General features: G+C 53.7%; 1 protein-coding gene across 3 annotated transcripts in view; it reads right to left on the bottom strand.

Annotated features, from left to right (window-relative positions):
- PDE2A (phosphodiesterase 2A) overlaps positions 1 to 15428 on the bottom strand; it is a 68775-nt gene that overhangs the window by 21788 nt on the left and 31559 nt on the right. For 2 of the 3 annotated variants that reach the window (XM_049890088.1, XM_049890089.1), the window contains 4 exons: positions 13501 to 13590; positions 9913 to 10001; positions 1670 to 1779; positions 767 to 822 (listed from right to left, as the gene is read on the bottom strand). In XM_049890088.1, coding sequence (XP_049746045.1) covers positions 767 to 822; positions 1670 to 1779; positions 9913 to 10001; positions 13501 to 13590 — 345 coding nt within the window. The remainder of the gene's footprint in view (positions 1 to 766; positions 823 to 1669; positions 1780 to 9912; positions 10002 to 13500; positions 13591 to 15428) is intronic. The other variant, XM_049890090.1, reaches the window with a different exon arrangement.

The raw sequence follows: 15428 nt of genomic DNA, 5'->3' as shown, positions 1-15428 counted from the left end.
TCAGGGTTTCCCTACAATACCAGCCAGGGGAGCAGAAACCCACTGGATCAGAAGGCAGCGGGGAGCTCTGGCCTTGGTTCCCCGTTCAACTCCACCCCGCATAGGGTCCCCTCCACTTTCTGATAATGCTCCTTCCCCTCCCTGTGCATCACCTGCTCCAGGAAGCCCGCCTTAGTTGCCTGGGTTCTGCTCTGGCCTGGGCTGGATGCCCTCCCATGCAGCGCCATCCCCGTGGGCCTCCTCTCCTCAAGACTCTCAGCTCCAGCCACCCGAATCTCTGCCTGGGTTTCCCACACTGTCTCTATTTGTCAGTGCCTTATGTCCCTCTCATCCCTCCTAGTGTCTCTCTGTCACTTCTCACATCCCTGTATTTGTGCCCTCTCTGGACACTACTGCCCCCAACCCACCCCCCAACCCATGGTAGGGGGAGGTCCCAAAGAGGAGGCAAAGTCAAAGTTGGGCCAAGGGCTGAGCATTCACAGCTCCATGGGGGCTGAGGGTCCAGGTGCAGCTTGTACACCTTGTGCAAATTGCTGACTGGGCCACCAGCTTTGTGCTGCCTACTCAGGGTGGGGCCAAGGACTGGGGTGTGGGAGAAGCCCCAGACTCCTCCCACACCCGCATTTCCCACCACTACAGCAGTTTGCTGCCATCATATCACACACACAAACACACACACACACACCCCAGACAGACTCCATCCACACCTCACTCCCTTGTTCTCCTCCCCCCACCCCACCCCACAACCACCTGGACAGGCTCTTACCAAGATGACACCAGCCACAGCCCCGGCCTCCTTGTCCACCAGCGGTATGACCAGCACTGAGGGGGAGAGGGCAATGAGGTGGTCCTGTGGGGCCAGCGAGGCTCAGAAATACTGAGCCAGACCCAGGGAGGGAGACAAAGACGCAGACAGAGAGAGGCTGGAACAGAGGCACAGAGGGACCCAGAGACCCAGAGAGGCAGAGAGAGGGGCCTGAGGCAGTGATGAAAACAACCACAGAACAACCCCTGCATAGAGGGAAACCCCCTTCACCTGTTAACTCTCTCAAGATCCTCCCAGCAGCCCTGGGAGGCAGGGAGGCAAGTAAGGCTGAGCATTCCTATTTTATAGATTAGGAAACTGAGATCCAGAAAGAGGAAGTGACTTGCCCAAGATCACACAGCAAGTCAGGTTTCCTGACTCCCAGTCTTGTGCACTTTCCACATCGAGACAGAGGACAGAGACCTAGAGAGACTGAGACACGAGGCAGAGAGAGGAGACATGGCGGACAGGGGGCATGGAGAGGAAGAGAGAGAAAAACAGATAATGACAGAGAGAGCATGACAACTACAGCCCCATCTAGCAACAGGCATCAGCACATGGTGACCACAGGCCACTAGCCACTGAGCCCTAGTATGTACCAAACCCTTAACATGCGTTATCTCATTTGAGCCTCCTTGTAGCACCCCCTCAAGGTAGGTACTATTGTTCCCATTTTATAGATCAGGAAACTGAGGTTCAGAGAGGTTAGTAGCACAATAGAGAGAGAATTAGATGGAGGGATTGCTAGAGACACAGAGCAAGACAAAGAATGAGATAGAGAGATGAAAACAGAAGAAGACAGACGTGACCTGGGGATCAGGGGCCACGATCCCTCCCTGCCCCTGCCCAGCTCCCAGCCCTTACCTTGGGTGCCAGGGGCCAGTGGAGCCACCAGTCTGGCCAAGGGCTTCCCTGGCAGGTCTGAAGGGCCCAGTCCATTGCAGCCCAGCCGTTTCTGGGAGATCACAGCCTCTCTGAAAAGAGGACATGAAGCCACCTCTCAAGCCCTGAATCAATGTGCTGGACCCTGCTCATCTGGAAGGGTCTGGACAAGTTCACTTGCTGCAGGGTGGACACGAGGAGGGGCAGGTCGCCACAGCCTGTCCTCTGCTGCCTTTCCAGGCAGTAGACGTGGGAAAGGCACACGTGGGATCCAACTCAGATCCCCAGCAACGGGGAGAGTAGAGCAAGTAAAAGCAATGGCATGAGCAAGACTGTCCAAGTTAAGGCCTACCTGCCATTGCTACTCCTTGTATTTAGACAAGTGTCCTAACCTCTCTGATTCTCTGAGAGCACTAGTGTGGGGGAGAGTAAAATCCTAACCATCACCATCCTCAGTAAACAATTACAGAGCAACTTTTGGTACCAGGCACAGGAGGCCGACCTCCAGGGATAATCTTTATCACCAAAGCTTTTGCGGCATTTCCTGTGTCTGTGCACTGTCCAAGCAATTTACACAGATTAACTCAAAATTCCCAACAAACCTATGAGTTAGATATCATCGTCATATCCATTTTCAAATGGAGAAACTACACCACAGAGAGGTTAGGTAACCTGTCCAAAGTCACATAGCTAATAAGTGATAGAGCCAGAATTTGAACCCAGGCTGTTGGCACCAGAGCCCATACTCTTCACCACTACACTTGAACCTTCCCAAAGAGGCGAAGGGCACTAGCATGAGTGTCGAGGAGGCAAAAGGCATGTGTGTGATGATGGAAAGGGGAAGCGGGAACTGAGGCAGGGTGGGTTGGAATGGAACAAATGAGTTTCTCTCTGCCCCTACCACACATACCCTCAACCCCAGTCTCTTGCTCTTCCTGCTTAATTATGTGCCTGAATTTTCACCAAATGTCACTCTCTGATGATTAATTGTCCTAGGTCCTTTATCTCTCATGCTGCCTCCACTTAATTGGGTTTGTAGGAACTGCCTGGCCTGGACAAAAGGGACATTTGGGGGGCTGGGACATTGGTGTGTGCATAAGGGGAGCACAGCAAAAGTCAGATGAGGACAAAAGAGGGGGTGGCCTGTAAGTCTCCAAAACAGGGAGGTCAAACCCACTAGAGAAATCGAGGACCAAAGAGGTTGAGCATCTCTTTCAAGATCACACAGCATGGTGAACCAGACTTGTTCATTTCTAGCCCCTTCCACTGGTTCAGAATCTGTAAGAACCAGTGGTCCCCCTTCCCCCCACCTTTCAACACTCGCACCCTGGACCTTCAAGACTTCTGGAGTGGTAGGCTCCAGTTCTGGCCTGTCTTTACTGTGCCAGTCATCCCAGGAAGGAATAGAGAGCTAGGGTGGCAGGAGGGCAACAGAAAGCACATTTCCTGATGACTACATCGATGAAGGCTGAGGCTTCATGGAGGCAGGGGCTGCCCTTGGTGACCTTCAGCCAAGCCCCCTTCGCCTGGACCCCATCCAGCCACTTGGCCTCGGACAATCTGGTTATTAGAAAGCCACAAGGTGGCGCTGGTCCCTGCATTGCTAGTCAGTGAGCACTGCAGCCTCATCCCACTGAACCCCAACTCCCCCCTCACCACCCCCTAGATCCAAGGAACCTCTCTTCCCGGGGACCCCAAAGAAGGAATTTGCCATCAGACTTTTTTTTCTGTACAAAACTCCCTCGTCTGTGCTTGTGGCCTCATGATTTTCTAGTTCCCTCCAGACCCCACATACGCAAGGTCTCTTGGAGGCCTCCCCTGGACGTCACCGAGGTGTCCCAAAGGCAGCCCATGCCATTCTGAACTTACTGCCTCCACCAACCCCAAAGCGGCACAACCGTCCACTCAGTTCCTTTCGGCTGGTCCATAAACTGTCCTAGATGCCTCCCTATTCCTCACCTCCCCCATCTAATGGGTTGAGTCACCTCCTACGTATCTCTTCCCCTGCAGCAGCCTCTCCCCTGCCTCCATACCAAAGCAAGAGCAAATTTTCTATTCTAAAGTCCTAACGGGAGCATTCTACTTAAAAGTCCTTCCTTTCACAGAGCATTTATTCAGGGTCCTTCTGGGTCCAGTTCTGTACTTAGGGCTGAAGATAAGAAGATGAGTTGGATGTCTTCTGACTCAAGGAGACCTAGTATGGTGGGGGACTGACATACAGACACCCACCCTGGAGTCCAGGGATGAGGGCTCTGACAACGGGAAGACAAGCAGGCTCCAGCCTACCCCCGTGCAGCATGGAAGTGGAGTCGGAGAAGGCTTCCTGGAGGAGGCAGTATCTGAGGTGCGACATGCAGAGGTTATGGAAGCCAACAGGAAAGGATGTGCAGGCAGAGGGAGCTGCTTGTGGAAAGCCTCAGAAGAGAGAAAGAATGTGTGTCTGCTGGAAGGTCCGGGCACAAGAAGGCTGGTGTGGCTGGACAGCAGAGAGCAAAGCTGGAGAGGGGCCAGGTGCCTGAGAGGCTGGGCTTGATCCTGAGGGCAGTGGGAGGCTGGGAGGGATTGGCAGGGGAGTAATGGCTGATCATGCTGGCCGCCTGGGTGAGACTCTCACTAGAGAGGGAAAATCTGAGACCGGAAATCCATGCCCTCAAGCCACCTCACAGCAGACAGCTAAGAAGAGCATTTGCGGGGTCTGGAGGGCAGTGCAAATCCTGCAATATGCTCCCCTCCTGCCTCCTGAGCCTTCAGTGGTTCCTGGACAGAGGAGGGACTGGACTGGGCCAGATGAATCTTAACTGGGTCCAGATCCCCCGGCCACACGCTGAGGCCTCTAAGGATCCTCAAGCCTCAAGAAGTCCCTTATCTTGGCACCTTCCTCTACAACCAGCCCTCCCTAGGCCCTGCCACATCCCACAGCCCTGGGCAGGGGTGTTGCAAGCAATGCTCACCTCAATACGCCCTCTCTTCCCTGCTCCCCCAGCCCCTTTCCTCCTCTGCACTACCCTTCCCAAAACTGCTGTCCCCCTGGTGCTCCAAAGTGCCCACAGGCTGGAAAGGAGGGGGGCGCCAAGGCTGATCCCCCTACCCACGCAGACGGGGTGGGGCTTTGTTTACTGCTCAGACTCCCCCCATTGGACCTCTCCTCAATTCAGAACCCCCTCCCTGCCTCCTCTACTCCTTCTCTCCAACCCTGTGCCCCACCTTCCAGGATGGTGCTGGGAGGGGTGGGGCCCCACACCCCAGGGCCAGCTGTCTACGCTGAAGGCTAATGACTCAGCCCTAGGTTCCTGGGTGGTCATGGTCGGCCCCGCTGAAGATAAAGACAGATGGGTAGAGAAGGAAGAGAGGAACGGGTACAGATTTTATGATGGTTTCGTCCCTTTAACAACTATTTGTTTAGTGGAAAAAGTGTAGAAGGAAAGGCTCTCTGTAGTAGGGGTGATGGCCTGGAAGGAGCTAAGTACCTAGGCCTCCATACCAGTCTCTGAGTCATCCTTCTCGGGTGCCGTTCTTTGGTAAGGCCCCATCCCCTTTACTGAGCCCTCATCCCCCTCACTGAGCCCTCCTCCCCCTCACTGAGCCCTCATCCCTCCCTACTGAGCCCCATCTCCCTCACTGAGCCCTCATCCCCTTCACTGAGTCCCATCCCCCTCACTGAACCCCAACCCATGTCCCTTTCTGAGCCTTTATCTCCCTTTCTGAGCCCTCATCCCCTTCACCAAGCCCTCATCCTCCTCACTGAGCCCTCACCCCTCTCACTGAGCCCTCATCCCCTTCACTGATCCCTCATCCCCCATTACTGAGCCCTCATCCCCCTCACTTAGCCTAAACCTCTCTCTGACCGTTTATCTCACTCTTGAAGATAGACCTGGACCCTCTTCTCCCTCTCTCTCTCCCAGAATATGAGAATCCAGACATGCGAATAGATCATCCCCTGGGTCCCCTTAGACAAACCAGAGGGACAGAGAGATATTGCAGTGAGAGGAAACCAGGTTAGCTGTAAGGAAGGACTTTCTCAAGGTTGGGCCCTGGAGCCCCTAAGTGGTAGCTGAAGGCGATAACCAGCTTAGGCTGGTGGGGGTGGCTCAGTTGCAGCTGAAAGGCCTGAGAATTTGCTGCTCTCAGCAGTGGGTAATCAGAGGCTTTAAGATGGCAGAAGACACAATAAGAAGAGGAAGGCGGCAGGGCTGGGGACCGAAATAGGCGGGGAGAGCAGGGTGGGAGGCACCACCAGGAGGGAGGTGAAGCCTTCCAGGAAGACCTTCCTCCAGGCAGCTTTCCCAAATTCTCTCTGGACCTGAGGCTGTATGTCAGCCTTTAGAATGCAGAGCCGGATTCAGAGCAGGGTCAGTCATCGGATATAAGAATGTCCAACATTATCATTTTATAGAAGCGTTGTCCGAGGCCCAGGGCGATTGTGTGGGATTGTGATTGTGGCCTTGCTGTCCTGGATTGCAGGTCTACTGACCCCCAGCCCAGGGCTCTCCCTCCCACCCCCTCTGCATAAGCAAAAGCTGCTCCAGGACTGTTTGTGACAGACCCACCCCTGTCCAGACACCTGTTCTGAAAATTGGAACCTTCTTAGTGAAAAAGAAGGGGGGCTTTCCACATATAGATCAGGCTCAGCTTCTGGAAGAGGGCCTCTAGCTGGGCCACAAAAAATGAGTAAAATGTGGATTGGCTGAGGCTGAGATGGAGCAGAAAAGGACTTTGCAGGGGAAGAAACAGCCTGAGCCTGCTCAAGGAGGCAAGAAAGCCTGACATTTTTGGGGTGAAACCAGACATCTGAGAGCCTGGCGAGTGGTAGGTGGGGCTGGATGGCTGCCAGGGAACTCCTCACCCCCACCTTGGCCCATCTCCACCCTGCCTCTTCTCTCAGCCCATCCTCTGTCCCTTCCCTTGAGCCTTATCTGTCTTTATGATCCAGACTTCACGTCACACATGCTGCTGTTTGCCAGCCCCGCCAGCTCTCCAGGGTGTCCTGGAGAAGCACTCACCCTTCCCTCCCCTCTCCACGCCAACACCCTCCCATCCCACACCAGGCACTGCCAGAGCCTCAGGCTCCATTTCAGCCTGTGGGCAGGTGCCTCCAGCTCCTAATGGGTCCAGAGCCACAGAGGTTACCGTTAGAAAGACCCTGCACACATTTTATAGAAACAGAGGAGGCCAGAAAGGAAGTCATTTTCTCAAGGTCTCCCAATGAGTTAATCGTGTTGGGACTTGGGAGTGGGGGCAACTAGCAATCACTGAGCTTCTACTATGTGCTGGGCACTGTGCTAGCACTTGGCATGTATTATCTCATTAAACCATCATGTTGTTGTTGTTAGGGGCCATCATCAATTTTTACAGGAGCAGATGGCAGGTATTTCACCCTGGAGCTGGGTGGGCTCAAACTGCCCACCTTGCAGTTAGCAGTCAAGCACTTAACCATTGCACCACCAGGGCTCCTTTAAACCATCAGAGCAAGCAGATACATAGGCCCTACTCTTATCTCTATTTTATAGATGAGAAAACAGATTAAGGGAGGGGACATAGTGAGGTGGGGCTGAGTATGGGCTAGAATCCAGGCCTGTCTGACCTCCATTCCAGTGCTCTTGCATCTTCCACATACCGAAATCTCAAGCCCTGATTCTGCTGGAAGCTCCCAAGAGCAGAGCTCAGCCGCCCTGAGGCCCCGAAGCCCTAGCTGTGGAGGTGGGCGCACCACCAGACACGGAGTGGGCAGGCAGAAAACAGATTTCAGGACGGAGAGAACTGGACCCCACCCCTAATCCTTGCCTGCCTGAAAGAACTTTGATCTCTCTGTCCCTGGGGACATCTCCCTGCCCACAATCCTCAAGCCCCCTTGCCCTCCTCAGCCTCCTGGAATCTCTGAGCCCTGTTTCCCAGCAGGCACTCACCTCCCCACTGTCACTGAGCTCCAGGCTAATTGCATTTGAGTATTCACTTTTAATTGCTTTTCTGGTACCTTTTCAAAAGGCTTTCCTGAGTCTGAAGTGGCTGGGGGCGGGGAGAATGCTGACAGGACCCCCGATACAGAGCATCTGAGCCCCTCAAAGATGCCTCAACCACGCCCCCTCTCAGCCTGCAGCAGAGAGCCTGGCAGGAGCGTTTGCAGGGGCTGCAGGGGCAGCCAACCCTGCAGGATGCTCGCCTTCTGCCTTCTGAATTGTCATCCTGCACCCCTGCCTGCCCCAAGGAGGCCTCCCCAGGCTGCTCCAGGGAGCCATCCTGGAGGGGCAAGCTCGTATTAAGCAAAGTTCTTCAGAGTTAGGGGTTAGGGGCACTGGCTCAAGGAGAAAAAGGGCCATTATAACATTTTTTTCTTTAAGATCCTGAAGACCTTCCAGCGCTATCCCACCATGTTACAGATGAGACAGTGGAGGCTGGAGGGGGAGAGTGACTGGCTTGGTTCACATAGTTCTTGCAGGGAAGAATTGTCAGGAAATGCTGAAACGGAAAGTGTCACCCACCCACATACCCGCATGGGGAATCAAGCAGGAGAACAGGAGGTGGGAGGACGCTGAGCTATCAGAGAGGCACCAACCATTTCCATGGAAACAGCAGGGGTTGGGGGCCAGCATCCTAGAATCCAGGGTTCCCAGGTGCCAGGAGGGGCCTCAAGACCCCGGGCCCAGCATCCCCCAGCAGGAATTCTTTCCAAGGTTTCTGTGGAAGGCGAGGGTCTTCCCCAGACTAAATTGTTTTGTTTTGGGATTCCATTGAGTTGGTTCCAACTCATAGCGACCCCATGTGTTACAGAGTAGAACTGCCCCCTTAGGGTATTCTTGGCTGTAACCTTTATGGAAGCAGATCTCCAGGCCTTTCTCCCATGGAGCAGCTGGGTAGATTGGAACCACCAATCTTTTGGTTAGCAGCTGAGCACTTAGCTGTTGTACTACCATGTCTCCTTCAGCCTCAGCTACTATCTAAAAAAGCCACATCACTGGTTTGCTTGACCTGTTAGAACAGCCTTCCTCACAGGGAAGGGAAAGCTGCCTCTGGTCACCTCCACTGGTACCCACTGTGCCCTCAGCTCCTGATTCCTTACTCCCTGGGCCCTTTCATGCTGAGAAGGCAGTGGTCACGTCTTCCAGGGCCAGCCCTCCTTCTGACAAGCATTGAAACACTTTCTCATCTGACAAATTTTACTTCCCCTTATTGACCCCTGAATGTCCAGGAGCCAGGATGCCCATGTCGCAGGCCTGGTTCTGCCTCACACCAGGTATGTGACTTGAACACATCTCATGATGTTTGCCCTTCCGGAAAGTGAGGAGTCTGAACTCAGTGGGTTCAGAGGTTTTAGGGGCCCATAGAGTGCTGAATCCATGATCCTAAAATCAGTGACTCTGACATTCTATCATAATCATAATAATACCAAACACTTGTTGTGTGCCATTGAGTCGGTTCTGACTCATAGCGACCCCGTCGGACAGAGTAGAACTGCCCCATAGGGTGTTCTAGGCAGATCACCAGGTTTTTTCTCCTGAGGAGTGGTTGGTGAGTTCAAACCACTGACCTTTCACTTCGCAACCAAGTGCTTAACCACTGTGCCACCAGGGTGCTTACCAAACACTTAGCATATATTATGGATCAGGCCCGTAAGTGATTTATACGTTAAACTCATGTAATGACCCTATGAAATACGTACTATTATTATCACCATTTTACAAACAAGAAAACTAAGGCGCAGAAAAGATAAGGAACTTGGCCAAGGTTAGACAGCTAGTAAACAGGGAGTTGGGGCTTGAACCCAGGCAGTCAGGCCCCAGATCCCACAGCTGGACACAGCCTCTGATTTCCCTGTTCTCAGACACAGGGGTACTGACACCATGGGCTCCTACAGGCCCAGCGTTCTGTGATTCCTAGCCCAGCCTCACAGGCAGATCTCAGAGCTTGCTGGATTCTAACCAATAAACACTGTAGCTCCAACATTCTGAGATTTTGCTCTGAGGAAGAGACTGCAGCAATTTAGAACTATGATGAGAAAACCTACCAGTTGGCACTTTCCCTGTGCCTATCCACTTCCCCAAAGTGAGGGAACACATTTCTTCTCTCTCCTGTGCTGGAGGCCAGCCACTGAGCCAAGGAACAGCCCTCTGGCAGGGATGCTGAGGTCAAGGTTGGATGGGGAGGATCAGACCAGATGCCCGTGGAGGGTGCCCCAGCCCAGAGAATCCTTGACTGTTCAGAGGACAGTGGGGATGGGGAGAATAGCTTACCGGACTTTCCCCTCCTGGAGCAGCTCATGCGGAGGGTCCTCACACACCAGCCTGGACTCCCCATCCAGCAGGTAGGTGTAGACCGTCTCCTAGGACAGAAGGCTCTCATGAGACCCTGTGGAGAGACCCTCTCATCCCGTATACAGGGGTCTGGGTGGCAAGGTCATCAGACCCTCCGGGAGTGGGTTTCAGGCATTTGTTTGTCCGTCTGTCTGTTTTTATTCCCCAGGTGGTTCTAACGCTCTGCCAGGGTGGAAAACACCTTATGAATGCAGCACCTCCCCCTCTCTTCTTGGAAGAAGTTCTGGCCATGAACCTGCTGACTTTCCTTACTTATGACACTAAATCCAAGGCTCTGGGGGAAGGGCTGAGGGGCAGACAGATCACCCCCTCCCAAGGAAATTTCCCCGCATTCAGCAACTAATAACTAAGCATCTACTGCTGGAGGGGCTGAGAATGTTCCCGGAAGCTTACCTCCTCCCTCCAGGGAAACAGACACCTCTATAAGAAACTACACAACCATGACCTGAGCCAGAGCACTACACCCACCCTTGGGTGGAGGCCTGGGAGGGCTTTCTGGAGGAAGTGGCCTTTAAGCTGTAACTGGAGTGGGAATTAGACACATTCTGGCAGGGGACTGGGTACAGAAGACACGGCTTCTGGGCAGAGCAGCACGTTTGTAGCTCCAGAAGTGTAAAGGGCACAAGCATTTCTGGGACTGACCAGGGCGGGGAGGGCTGGGCCTGGAAGTCAGCAGGGCCTGAGCTGGAAGGGCTTTGTAAACCCAGCTGGGGAAGGATGACAGGGTTGCTGATGGGCAGTGAGCCGGGAGAGAAATGAGCAGATTTGCATTTTGGAAAGATCGTTCCCCAGAGTGGGATCAAAGCTCTGCTCGAAGATTGTCAAGTCTTTGGTTCGTTGATCTGTGCTCCCCAAGGACCCAGAGCGGGCTCAGGCCTCAGTTCTGGACCATGTCTTGGCAGAAGTAGTTGCCCTCACTGACCCACAGGCCAAAATCCACATTTCCTCCAAGCAAGATGTGCTACCCTTAGGAATCCACAACCAAGCTCCATTCAACACAGCCTTGCTGAGCATCTCCACTGCCAGTGCTGTGTCTGACTTAGGTAAGGTCAAGACACCAGTCCCTGCCTGAAGGAGTGTACTCCAGTGACGGAGGCACCCACGTGCCCAGCCAAGTATCTGGGAGGGCCTGGGAGGCAGGGAGGACAGGAGAGGGTTCTCCTGCCTGCTGAGGGTATCAGGGAGGGCTTCAGTGGAAGGTGACATTAGAGCTGGGTGGAATTCTCAGCAGAAGCAGTGGCCTTCAGTGACTGGAGAGTCCACAATCGGCCAGGGGCTCCTATAGGCCTTGGAGTCCCCAGCCAGCCCCCAGGAGGTGCCCCAGCCAATACTTCCAGAGACACCAAGCAAAGCTTCGTCGGGTGGGGTGGGAATGAATAGGCCTGAAGGGGGTGGGGGGCAGATACAGTGAAGGTCTGGGGTCCCCTTGTCCTCCTGGGATGAGGGTCAAGGTGAGGAGTTCAGGGGTAAAAGAATCAGTGAGAAGGAGGCTACCCACTCCTCATCTACACCTAGCCTACTTGTTGTCATCTGACCCTGCCTGCAGCCTGGGGGAGGCCTGAGGGATTTGGCCCAAAGGGGTTAAGAGACCATCCAAGGGACACCAGGCAAAGAGGGGTGATAATTCATGGAGGGGTGGGGGGCACAGATCCTCACTTCCGGGATGTCCTTCTGTCTCCCAGCCCCTTACTCACGGCCTTCTGGGTTAAAATTAGCCGAGTTTATCAGAGAGAGGGAGGGAAACATTTCAGACACATCAGCACCATCTGTGTTCGGGGCTGCCTGCCACAATGGGTGCTAATGAGGGAGCCAGGTGCCAGCTCCCCGCCCCTCCCTGGGGGATAGGCAGACCCCCCCCCCCGCCACTTCCCCACCCTTCCCTGGCAGCTGAGCAGACCCCCCAGCTCCCCTTCCCTCCCTGGGGGCTGAGCAAACCCTTCAGCTCCCTCACCTCCCAAAGGGCTGAGCCTTCTTTGCAATCAAGCCAGGGCTCCCCAAGGTCAGGGCCCTGGTAACTCATACAGGTCTCTTGAGTGGGCCAGGGTAGATATTTCCCCCTGTCCCGTGAACCCAGTTGCCTCCACCACAGCTGTCTTCCCAGCTCCCAGGTTTCGGGGGACAATTAACCCAACGTGGGGCATTCATGAGGTGAAGACCTGGCCAGTCACTTCTTCCTCCCCCCTCCCAGGGCAACCTAAGTGGCCACAGAGAGGCCCAGGGCAGCCCTGTGGATGCTAACCCGCCAGTCTCCCCACCCTACCTTTCCAGATGTGCCTCCACCCACCCTGGGCCAGATGTTACCTCAGTCCCATCCCTCTCCGGGAAGATTTATTTTTGGGTGCCAACACACCACCCACTTCCTACCAATTTCACGCTCAATAAAGCTTGCTCATTAGCCCTTCTCTTGGGCTGTGAACTTCTAGGAGGTTTTAGGGAAGGCAGAACTGAGGAGATAGAGTGGGGGTGCTTAGGGGCCAAGCCCTGTTTGTTTCTGTCATGCTGTGTGACGTTGGGGGATGCACCCTCCCTCTCTGGGCCTCTGGTGGTTCATTCATCAGCAGATCCAAGGACGACGGGCCCTGGCAGGAAGCAGGGGTCATATTCTGAATTAGCTGTCTTTCCTGGAGTAGAGGCTGCCTTTGGCTGGTGTCTAGAGTAGAAGAGAGGACATTCCAGGCCTCTGGGACTCAATTTGGGCATTTCCTGCTCCAGAACGTCTTCCATGTCCCTTAGGCTGGATCACACCCTCCTCCCCAGGCTCCCATAGTGCCCTGCTTTCCTCTGTCTGGCACAACTGAGACCCTGATGCTTTGGGCCTCAAGGGCCAGTTTATCCATCATCCTACCTAAGGAATGAACTGTGGCCAGTGGAGCCAGGGTGGGGAGTGGCCTGGTGCAGCTGAAGGGGAACACAGTCCAGGCAACAATGGTCACCACCCTCTACCTGCCCCAAACCTGTGACCTCATCCACAGTGTTGTGACCTCTTCCAGAGAGAAGCTTAAAAGTTGCTGGAGGTCATCTTGTCCAGTCTCCTGTCTCCAGACAGAATACCTTAACCCAGTGCAGACCCATTTATCACGGCTTAACCCATTTCAGCATGTTCCAGACCTTTTATACAGGAAGTTCTTCTACATGTCTACCCTCAGCCACTCTTGCTGCACAGATTCCAAAACCCACCTGACTCCACCTTGTCCTAGTTGTGTTATCCTAGGTGAATCCCTTCCATCTTTAAGACATGATTTTTCCAGTTAACCTCTAAGACTCTTTGGCCCAGACATTCCAGGATTCCTATATAAGTTCATTCTTTGGGGCTTGGCTTAGTTTAATTCCTCCTCCTCCAGGAAGGCTTCTCAGAACATACACCCAAACCCTTCAGTTCCTTTTGAGATTCATCTAGGCAGGGACCCTGTCTCTTCCTTCTTCCTCAACCCTATGTGAGATCCAGCACAGAGCTGGGCAAAGTTTGCCTAAAGGGTGGGCAAGTGTGGGGCAAGGGTTAGCACCTACCACTCTGGGGAGCACAGCTGAGAGGGCCTCCTTGACAGCCTGTTGAAGGCCCGCAATGTCGATGACAGAGCCTAAGCTCAGCAAAGCATCCTGGAAGAAAGGAAAGAGCAGTGAGGGGCGTCAGCGGGCAGATCAGGGAACCCCAGGGCAGCCCCATCTGCCCAGAGGGCCGTGAACATGAACCCCGCAGCTTAGACTTAGAGACTGAGGCTTTTAGACAGTCGAATACTGTGGTCTTAGGATCTCAGAATCAGTCTCAAGGCCACAGAATGTCCAAGTTGGATGCGCATCTTCTAATCCAGTCCCCTCATCTTCCAATGCGGAAACAAAAGCTCCAAGAAGGGCCAGGGACTTAGCAAAGGCCTTCCAGTGAGTCAAGAGGGCAAGCCTGGATCCACCCCAGGTGTCTTATCCTTTAATCAAGGACAAATGCTGGCATGGTAGGTAAAGCACAAGCCTCCACATAAAAACAAAGGCAGTAAACCAAAATAAACGAATTTGAATCCTAGCTCCACTATGTATTAGAATGTGTGTCTCGGGCAAGTCACTGAACCTCAATCTTCTTATTTATAAATTGGAAACAACTGTAGCTATCCCCCCAACAGGCTGACATGAAATCAAGATGAAACTGAGCAATTAAAGCACCTCACGGACTGTCTAGCCCAGAGTAGGTACTCAGTTGAGTGTTCGTTGACACTGGGTCCCAGCTTTCCCCAGAAGGGAGGGGTCTCACCCCGTCTCATTTTCCAACCTAGTGAGGGGCTGTCCTGGGAGTAGCATGAGTCTAAGAGATGTGTGAGCTCACAAGGTGGGAGGAGTACAGCTGGGCCATCCCTGGCAACCACAGGAGAGAAAGGAGAGGTCAGCCTTGACTGCCTCACAGCCTTCCGCTCCCAGGATCAGGTCTTGTCCTTGGAGAGCCGGAACAGAGACAACAAAGGTTCCCACTTCTCGCTCTATTAACTTGGCCAGAGCCACAGGGATCAAAGAGAAAGGTAACAGAACAAAGAATCCAGAGCCAAGGCAGGATCATGACTCACACCATCCACTCAGCCATGCCCTCCTCCAGCCCTTGGAAGTCCTTTCTGGTGTCTTCCCTGTGGATGGCTGGGTTTGTGTTCAAAAGGCAAAGGGATTGACTATAGGATGGAGGAGACATAGCTTGGCCCCCTTTCATATGAAGACCATAAGTGATCAAGAATCTTAGTGGACCACAAGCTCAGCACAAGCCCACAGTGTAAGCACGGCTGGTAAAAGGTGAAATGCTCAGGCTGTATTAATAAAGATCTGTTAACCCAGATAAGGAAGATTATGGTTCCCCCACTTCTCTAGGTTAGCCAGACCCTACCTAGTGCATTGTGTCCCAGGTGAGGACAAGATGAGACGCATCCAAAGGAGATGGCTCATATAAGAAGTGAACTGAAAACCAAGTCCTGTCTGTGACTAAGGCTGGAGAACCTGGGGGTAGCCAGCCTAAAACAGAGCAGACTCAGAAGTCTCAGTCTCTGACTCCAATCTCTCAGACCCTCCTGGGCAAGGAGACTTGGCTCTGTGGCCCCAGGGACAGCCTGGGGACCTATAAGATACCGCAGAGGCTGGCCTCGGCCCAGTGGGAAGAAGGACCTTCTTCCAGACAGAGCCATCCTACAAAGGCAGAAGCCACCAGGAGGAAGGGGGAGGGAGGGAGGAAGTGAGCTCCCCATCCCTGAGAGGGTACAAGAATGAGCTGAATGCCCATTTGTTCAAGAGGCTGCAGAGGGGAGTTCTGCATTGGGGTCTAGATTTCAGCCCCAGATTTCAACCTTGGGTGAAATTTCACTCCTTGGCTGCAGTTTCCCCCACCCCCACCCCCACCCCCACCCAATCCTATGCTTCCAGGAGAGGGGGCGGCATGAAATTTCTCCCTGAACACTGATCACTCAGCATTG

The sequence above is a fragment of the Elephas maximus genome, chromosome 7 (genome assembly GCF_024166365.1).
Source record: "Elephas maximus indicus isolate mEleMax1 chromosome 7, mEleMax1 primary haplotype, whole genome shotgun sequence".
Taxonomy (NCBI): Eukaryota; Metazoa; Chordata; class Mammalia; order Proboscidea; family Elephantidae; genus Elephas; species Elephas maximus.
Note: the sequence above shows the minus strand (reverse complement) of the source record. Positions and strands in the feature narration are given on the sequence as shown.